At 40.8% G+C, this 9,475-nt stretch overlaps 1 protein-coding gene across 1 annotated transcript; it reads left to right on the forward strand.

Annotated features, from left to right (window-relative positions):
- The first annotated feature begins 2,225 nt into the window (after nt 1–2,225).
- LOC135258778 (beta-2-microglobulin-like) lies at nt 2,226–7,841 on the forward strand. The gene is made up of 4 exons (XM_064342346.1): nt 2,226–2,401; nt 4,925–5,200; nt 5,944–5,980; nt 6,212–7,841. The coding sequence occupies exons 1-3, from the start codon at nt 2,338–2,340 to the stop codon at nt 5,955–5,957; spliced, it is 354 nt and encodes a 117-aa protein (XP_064198416.1). The 5' UTR covers nt 2,226–2,337; the 3' UTR covers nt 5,958–5,980; nt 6,212–7,841.
- The last annotated feature ends 1,634 nt before the right edge of the window (nt 7,842–9,475 follow it).

A 9,475-nucleotide genomic window follows, 5' to 3' on the forward strand; every position in this document is an offset into this window, starting at 1 on the left:
GCAAACAACCTCTAAATGACTGGGCGAGATGAGGCTAAATGTTTAACGTCGCACAGTTCCTTGTTTTGCTCTGAAGTATTTGATCTTTGTTTTCCTCATGATCTGTATATATCGATCTAAGTTTACATACACCTTAGTCAAATCCATTTAAACTCAGTTTTTCACAATTCCTGACATTCAATCCTAGTAAACATTCCCTGTCTTCTGAAATGTCAGAATAATAGTAGAGAGAATGATTTCTTAACGTTTTTGGTCAAACGTTTCGGGTAGCCTTCCACAAGCTTCTCACAATAATTTTCTGAAATTTTGGCCCATTCCTCCTAACAGAACTGGTGTAACTGAGTCAGGTTTGTAGGCCTCCTTGCTCGCACACGCTTTTTCAGTTCTGCCCACAAATCTTCGATTGGATTGAGGTCAGGACTTTGTGATGGCAACTCCAATACCTTGACTATGTTGTCGTTAAGCCATGTTGCCACAACTTTGGAAGTACGATTTGGGTCATTGTCCATTTGGACAAGCCATTAGTGACCAAGCTTTAACTTCCTGGCTGATGTCTTGAGATGTTGCTTCAATATATCCACATAATTTTCCTTCCTTATGATGCCGTCTATTTTATGAAGTGCACCAGTCCCTCCTGCAGCAAAGCACCCCCACAACATGATGCTGCCACCCCTGTGCTTCACGGTTTGGATGGTGTTCTTCGGCTTGCAAGCCTCACCCTTTTTCCTCCAAACATAACAATGGTCATTACGGCCAAACAGTTCAATTTTTGTTTCATCAGACCAGATGACATTTCTCCAAAAAGTGAGATCTTTGTCCCCATGTGCAGTTGCAAACTGTAGTCTGGCTTTTTATGGCAGTTCTGTAGTAGTGGCTTCTTCCTTGCTGAGCAGCCTTTCAGGCTATGTCGTTATAGGTCTCGTTTTACTGTGGATATAGATACTTTTGTACCTGTTCCCTCCAGCATCTTCACAAGGTCCTTTGCTGTTGTTCTGGGATTGATTTGCACTATATAGTGCGAATATATAGTGAATTAAAAGTGAAATAATTGTTGGAAAAATTACTTGTGTCATGCACAAAGTAGATGTCCTAACTGACTTGCCAACAGTACAGTTTGCTAACATGAAATCTGTGGAGTGGTTAAAAATTAGTTTTAATGACTTCAACCTAAGTTTATGTAAACTTCCGACTTCAACTGTGTGTGTGTGTGTGTATATATATATATATATATATATATATATATATATATATATATATATATATATACTCAACTACCGTAGTTTGATTTGGCTAACAGAGCTGATTGGTCATGTCAGGTGAGCTGGGTGTTCGCAAATGCATTACAACCTAGCATATGGGGTTAGTGGTTAGCAATCCGTACTAACAAAAGATCACTCCTTATCTTCAAACGAGCAATAAATATTTTTTCTGAACCAAATGCTGTTCCTTCTTTGTTGTCTGACACTTGATACTGTTTTATACACTAGAAAAGTGGAAGGATTGCCTGGTCTGGTTCACAACTGGTTCAGGACATACCTACAGGACAGGAATTACTTTATCTCTACTGATAACTTTGTTTCTGAAAAAGTCATCATTTCATGTGGACTTCTGCAGGGTTCAGTCCTCAGTCCTCTTCTATTCAATCTCTATTTTCTCCTCTTGGGCATATGATACAAAATAATAATAATAATGTACTGTACCATAACTATGCAAGACGATACACAGCTCTATATACCTCTCTCCCCTGATGACCTTGGTCCCATGGACACACTTGTTCAAAGTATTGAGGACATAAATGATTGGAGGTCCTAGATTAATAAATAAACAGATAAAAATGAGAACTATTTAGATTTATTAAATAAAGACTGAATCTCACACTATCAAGACATACAGTATGTTTACCCCATTGATGTACTGTATGTTTTTGGGTCAGATAAAGTTTATCCAAATAAGTAAAATAGTAGCGTACAATTTTTTACAATATAAAATGATAATTATACATACTAATAATTATTATTTTCAGTAAACTGCACTACGTTCTTGGAAGACTTCAGGAAGCTAGTGCTGAAATTAAATTAAATACGCATGCTTTCTAGTCGCACCCATCTAGACCATACGAAAACACAACCTCAAGAATGTACTTGTGCCTAGAAACGGCAAAGCACATTTTGTGATTGGCTGTAAAATATAAAGAGGCGTGACATGACGGCGCATAAACTCCTTCTCGGTGTACTTTCGCTTTACTGTAAGCGCGGACGTTGAAGTGAAGTCGTAGTTAACTACCTTTCTCGCACGATCACCGAATTTATTTTCCTGAAGCAAGAAAATACAACAAAAATGAAACTCCTACTGTGCCTCGCCGTGTTCGCAATCGCGTTGATCAGCGTGAATGGAGTACATTGTAAGTATTAAAATTAATTACTACGTTTATTGTTGTTTTTCAAATGTGTCTTATCACCATCGTCTTGACTCTTGACTTGACTTATTTCTAGACTTATTTACCACGGGGATCATGACAGTATATATAGCCTAGTAAACATTTTTACCTACGTATTTATGTAGGCTAGTCTAATATTGTTATCCCTCGTTTTAATAACTGACTAGTTTAACGCTGAAGTCACACACCTTTGTCCAATGTACGATTGCACGGTGTCAACTGAACAGCGAAGGCCACCAGCTGCGCAGCAGAAATGGAAGGTTGTGTTTTTGTTCGTTGCAGTTCACAATGAGCCACGGATAAAACGCAATACAATTAATTTAAAAGAGAAAATCGTTTTTGGATTATATTGAAAAAAAAACTTTGCAAATAGATTATTGAATGTAGTACCTACTCAGAATAGTGCAACGTTTGCCTATTTGTTTTCTTAAACTCAGGATCTAATCGGAATCACTAGCAGGCGTTTTTATAGAAGATTGTGATCTCTATGTATCTATACCTAATATATGTACCTAATAATAATATATACCTAATCAAACGAACGGCCACTGCGTCCTAACACCGCGTTGCCACCAACCAGAGTCAGTAAACAGTTGGTTGGAAATCCCCAAATCTACTTTCATTTTCAGTGCGCTAGGCCTGGGCTACTGAAGCATTCAGACGGGAGAGAAAAACTCCACATAATGTATGTAGGTTATGCACTGGCAGTCGATATCCACGTTTCCAGCAGGTTTATTACAATCGGATTACAATTCTATTCGCTATTGACTTGACCTGATCTGGAAAGTCCCGAACCGAAAACAATCTTGGGGCGTAAACCTCAAGAAATATGTGATTCCTTCGTGACATGACAGTCATTTCAAGACCTTGCCAAGTGCCATCACAAAGCATGTCATACCAAAGAGCTCCAAATCAATAACTGGTTAATGATTGGGCGTCCAAGCAGCAAATTGTGACATTTGAAACATTTTTGTATACTTAAATTATATTTTTAGTACACTTCAGTATACAGTTTTTTTTTTGTTTGGCTCTCAGGAAGTTAGTCTATTTTTGTAGCATAAAAAACACTATTGACTTTTGCCAAGCAATAACACTATCGATACGTTTTAGATGTTTTGGGCTATCTATGAATTAACATAATACATATCTAGACAGAAAATTCACAGGATTTCCCATGCAGTAGGCAACGTCTGGATCAGTTGTATGTTATCTATGCTTAACTCTCCCACATCTATGGTGTTATATAGCGATCTGTGTATCTATTGATTTAGGTGTCATTTTCTTATCAGCATAAATAATAGCCTATAGCAGTGGTCATTTATCCCGGTCCTGGATAGCCGCTGAGTTTGCTGGGTTAATTTAATTACCCAGTTACTTAAAATATTGTTAAATTAATTACTTTTATCTCAGTTAATACAGGTTAATACCCAATCAATCCGCATCACCTGATTTTTTGGATTTGAGCTGGTCGCTCATTTAATCTGAAAGCAGAAATCAGCTTGAGGAGTTGAGCGGTGTTCGTGTGACAAAATGGCTTCTTTGACCATAAACTTTTCATGAGGGGTGGAACTGACGTCATTGGCCGCTTGCCCACGTTCCGCATCTGCCAGCGTACAGAGCAGTTTACTGTGGCATGTTTCGCTTCTTCAGATCTCCCATGATTCTTTGCAATCATTGGGCATAAAAATATCAGTTTGCTCATTTCCACCAAATAGACAAGTTGTGAGGCCATTCCATTTTCTAAATAAGTGTTACTCCAGCTAACATGGTGCAGGAAAAAAAATCAGTTTTGCTTGGACTTGTGCTTTCCAAATGCAAAGTAGGAGTGGAAGAATGTGGTGGTTAAATGGAATCCTCCCTATTACCTGTAGAATTAAGAGAGTGCTTGCATTACGTTATTATAGAATTAATTTCATTTTAAAATATATTTTTTAAACAATGCAGACTATACATTTGAACTAGTAATGTTATTACTGGGGAATTTCTTCATTTTAAGGATGCTGATTCCTTGTGAGTTAAACAGCTACAGCTGCTAACCAGGAAGTTGATTTTAATCGTGCCTAAGCTCGATAGCTGCTGATTGGCATTATTTGACTTTAGAAGTAAGAGACCACACTGATTAATTAATTTGTGTGTGTGGGCTAGCTGCATAGTGTAATCTATTATAAAAGTTGCAACATGAGCAAAGTTTACATGAAGCTCCAGTTGTATTAAATGTAGGCTACTTTGTAAAAATGCAAAAGCTTGTGTAATTATACCTCGGATAAGTGTCTGCTAACTGCCTGTAATGTAAAAGGGTATGTGTGTGTTCATGTGTGTGTAAGAACAAACCAAAAATCTGAGAGAAATAAAGACTGGCCAGAAGGTCGACAATAAAATGCACAGTACTCAGTAACTTAAAAGCAGCTCGTTCCTTGCGACTGCCTCTTTGAAATTAGAAAAAAAAGAAATCTGTTAATTTGGTTTTTGTCCCTCCCCCTCGCCCAGCTGCTCCGAAGGTCCAGGTGTACAGCCGTAACCCTGGGATGCTCGGCGTGCGCAACAAGCTGATCTGCCACGTGAGCGGGTTCCACCCCCCCGACATCAAAATCCAGCTGATGGAGAACGGGCAGGAGATCCCCAATGCCGTGCAGACCGACCTGGCCTTCGAGCAGACCTGGCAGTTCCACCTGACCCGCAGCGTGGACTTCACCCCTGTGGAGGGCAAGGAATACTCCTGCGTCGTCAAGCACCAGAACGACCCCGCCAAGCCGTACCAGTGGGGTGAGAGAGCCGGCGAGGCCTCGGCCTGCCATTGGCTGTGTCAGAACCACAGATGTGCATATTTGACTAGACGGGCAAGCACGCCTTCAGCTAACCTGAGCTTGTGAAGTCCCTGAAGTAAACCTGTACTGCGTGTGTTGAGGGCAAAACACTGGCGCTCCTATTACAATGAATGGGGAAAATCTGACTTTTGAAGTCAAAATAAAACTTCCCTGATCTTATTTTGAAACTCGATTAACAATTGTTGAAAAGCAGACATATAATAAAATATGCACAGTTTAATAAACATTTTCCCTTATGGACCAAAACCAAAGCCATTGTTTCACAAACTGCTACACAAATTTCTGATCATAAACAATGAACCAATGAGGTGTTCTTTGGCAGTTGATCACCTTGGTTCTAAACGTTGAATTCAAAGGGCAACCCGCTCCTTTGCCCTCAAGCATGCGCAGTTGAGGCTGTTTCCCATTACATCCTAGGCTTCACCGCCTGGCAATTCAGGTTAAGTACCTTGCTCAGGGGTACAATGGCAGTGTCCTACCCAGGAATCGAACCTCTGACCTTTCGGTTACAAGCCCAGTTCCTTACCCACTGTGCTACACTGCCGCCCTATATACACTCTATGGCTTGGCCCCTCCTACCCTCTCAAGTGCAGCTAATAGCGGTCAGAGGTCTATAGTTAAGATGTACCAGCGTGTAGATGGGAAATGAGACTGATTTCCTTCTATTTCTCTTTTTTTTAGAGCCTGACATGTAAGGCTGGAGGACCGAACCCCACAGGTGAGCGTGCTTGTATCTATGGTCATGTTTGTGGCATTATCACACCGTGACTCTAGCAGATTTCTATGGTGTTACTGTGTCCACCGCGGTAATAGCATATGATACGGCACAAGGGTTCCTGCACAAGACAAGCGTGGTATCTTGTGGGTTGGTGTGGTTGGGGTTAGGGCTTGAGTGTGAGTCGTTGCCGTGTATTTATTTAAATTGTTTTTTAAAATTATTTTTTTCCAGGTTGCAGTACCTACGGATGAATTCCACAGTACATTCCAAATGACTACTGAGTGTACTACAGCCTGAGACCCAGCCTTTTTGATGCCTGTTCAAATTTCTACTCCTGAACATTGGGCCGTTTTCAGTGCCCATTATGAATGAAGAATTAAAGGCACACTATGCAGGATTTTTACCTTAAATATTATAAAATAACCATTCTAAGGCATATCTATGATGCACTGACAACCCCTTTACACACTTTTGCAAAATTTGTGCACCTTTTACCTGTATTTGTTATTCTATTATGTGTTTGGGAGGGGTGGGTGTGGCTACGTTGCCTGTGGTATGGGATCAGAGTTGAGCGGAGTGTTTGTTGCTAGCTAGCTGGGTAGTGCCCAGGTACAGCGAAGCAAAGAGACGAGCCAAAATGGCTCATTCAAGAACTAGATATAACAGTGAAATTACCTTTCAGCCGAAGTTCAAATGGAGGTGTGGTGTCAACTGAAGTTCGCTATGCAGCTAGCTGTGCTAGGTAGCTAGATGACTGAAGTCAGATACTCGGGGTGAGTGGGTAACGTTGAACATGGAGGAGGCGACTTCTTTGATTGTAAACACAGGCTTAAAAAATCATGCATAGTATGCCTTTAAAATTTCATTCATTTTCTTTCGTTCAAATTCCCGGAATAAATTCAGACAACTTTCTGATTCTTATAAATAAAGCACATAACAAACCCTCAAGTTAATCCAAGAACATATTTTGATAAACAGAATGTGTAATTTCCTAATTGCAATGCTTTCATGTGCAATTCAAATGAAAATAAAATGCGAATTTAGAAAGTGTAGTGGATTTAGTCGAAGCAGACAACAGTTAATCTTGGTGGTGGTGGTTTTGCTATATAAGAAATTTAAAAGTAAGTTTAGATAAGTTCTTGTTAAGATAAACATAAGATAGATGTTTTAGGTCTTTTAGATCTTTAGATTTTACTGTGGTTATTCTTTTTTATGAAACTTTCTTATTTTTCAGAGCTGCAGTTATTACATGTGCTGAAAAGACAGACCTGTTTAACGTGTTTTACACTGCATTACGCACATAGTAGTTCTGAACAGTTAATACAGAAATTTGTGTTTATAATGACTACATCTTGTTCTATGAAGGAAACCACACAGTGAAAACATTTGGTTGGATGTCCCACATAATTATAAAAATCCCCTGTGCCTGTTGTATGTTTCATTTGTCATGCTAATCATATTGTTGGAGAGTCATTTTTTCCAAGTTAGTTCAAAGCTGCAGGTAGATATTTGTTAAACATATGTAAAAAAATACTGCTAATGATTGTATCAGGGAAGATTTCTTTCTATGTGTTGTTTAGGTCGCCCAACTGGATTTTAACAACAGACATAAGATTGTCCTCAACATTGGCTAAATTTAAATTCCTCTAAATTAAAGTAGATGTAAATTATAAATCTTCCACTTTGTCATTGGTGGGAAATTGTGGCATCTTTTCCTAGCCCTGCTGAGAGATGCTTCTTGACCATCGTGTTGTTGACACTTGAAGTAATATGTAATTTGGGTAAAAGAGTAAGTTGCCTTTGTCTTCACTGTCCAGCTGTAAGTGTATTTGGGTAATTTAATAAAAACCACTGTGTGTGACTCCGTGTTCGTTTCTTTGGCACCTTGTTCCGCTGAGTCTCACCTCCAGGCTGTGGACACTATTCCCAGATTGGAACCTACAGAGTACACCTACCTCCCACCTGTACGTACACACACACATACACACACCTACCTCCCACCTGTATGTACACACACACATACACACACCTACCTCCCACCTGTACGTACACACACACATACACACACCTACCTCCCACCTGTATGTACACACACACATACACACACCTACCTCCCACCTGTACGTACACACACACATACACACACCTACCTCCCACCTGTACGTACACACACACATACACACACACACAAGCACATACGCACGCACACACACACACACATACATACACACGAACACGCACGCACGCGCACACACACATACATACACACGAACGCACACACAGACACATACATACACACGAACACACACACGCACACACACGAACGTGCACACACGCGCACACACGCACGCACACACACATACGCACTGATCTTCTTCTTTAGGCACCTTTGTTTTGCGGCCTTCCAGAAGGCCCACCGCCTTCGCGGACCTTCCGCCTCCTGCACAGTTCCGGTTATGTCCCCCTCGCTCTTTCCCTCCTCCCTGCCTTTCTCTTCCTTGCTGTCGTCCCCACCTTTCTGTTCTTCCTGCTCCCGCTCGTTCTCTGGATCGCGCTGACGCTGGGTCTCTCTGCCTGTCCTCTCACATGACCATGATCTTCTGCAGTTCAGTCAAGATCTCCTTGTGGTGCTCATATAGGGCCTTTCTCCAGCCCATCCATCCTCTTATCCATCAGCTGAATTCTTAGCAGGAACTGCGCTACCGTTTTCAGTAGATTAGCCTCCTGCTCTGTCCCAGTCTCCTAAGAACGGGATAATATGTACTGATGAGTACAGGGCATTTAGCCAATCTGGGCTACTGATCGAGTTTTGTAAGGTCTGCAAATGTAACCATTTTGCTGATAATTATGATTTATGTAAATTAATTTGGATCTATTTTCTTTTTTACTACAGCACTGAAAATAAATGTTTAGGATAACGGACTGTGTCTTGGGCAATCTGGATTTTCAAGAAGCCTTTTAGCTGCCATGTTGCATGTTAAAATATGCTACTTGCTGTTGAATCTCCACCCTTTCCTGATCTCCTGCCTTCCCCTCCGTCTCCATTTTTCTCTTTCGTATTTGTTTTGTATCTCTGATTTGTTAGTCTACTGTGTTCCCTTTAAGAACTGTGTGTAGTTCAAAATGGTTGGTGCAGTGGCCCTGTAGAAACTTCTGCCATTAGGTATAACATGCAATAGACGCATACTGCCCTCTTCTGGATCAAAAGGGAAATGAAACTTCATTACTGCCCGGTCAACACGCCAGGAGTGCTATAAAGCAGTAAAATGGCTGAATGATAACTGTACATTTGTTTGAAGGGTGCACGTGCAGCAGAAGTGGCAAGCTTGTGTCGTTGGTGAACTTTTGGTGCCTCCGCAGTGTCTCCTCGCTCAGTTAAGTACGCTGGCGTTTTACCACGGAAGACCAGCTGAGCTTGTCGGGGCACATTGCGGAAACTCCCCGGTCCTGCAGATACTCCCTTCACAACGTCAGTCAGATCCGCTCCTTCCTCAC

Source organism: Anguilla rostrata, chromosome 7, assembly GCF_018555375.3.
Source record: "Anguilla rostrata isolate EN2019 chromosome 7, ASM1855537v3, whole genome shotgun sequence".
NCBI classification, from domain to species: domain Eukaryota; kingdom Metazoa; phylum Chordata; class Actinopteri; order Anguilliformes; family Anguillidae; genus Anguilla; species Anguilla rostrata.

What these genes read in the sequence shown, in the direction of transcription:
- LOC135258778 (XM_064342346.1), top strand. Translation starts at nt 2,338, where the DNA reads ATGAAACTCCTACTGTGCCTCGCCGTGTTCGCAATCGCGTTGATCAGC. An exon ending in CAGCGTGAATGGAGTACATT is followed by an intron (nt 2,402 to 4,924) that starts GTAAGTATTAAA and finishes CCCCTCGCCCAG; the next exon opens with CTGCTCCGAAGGTCCAGGTG.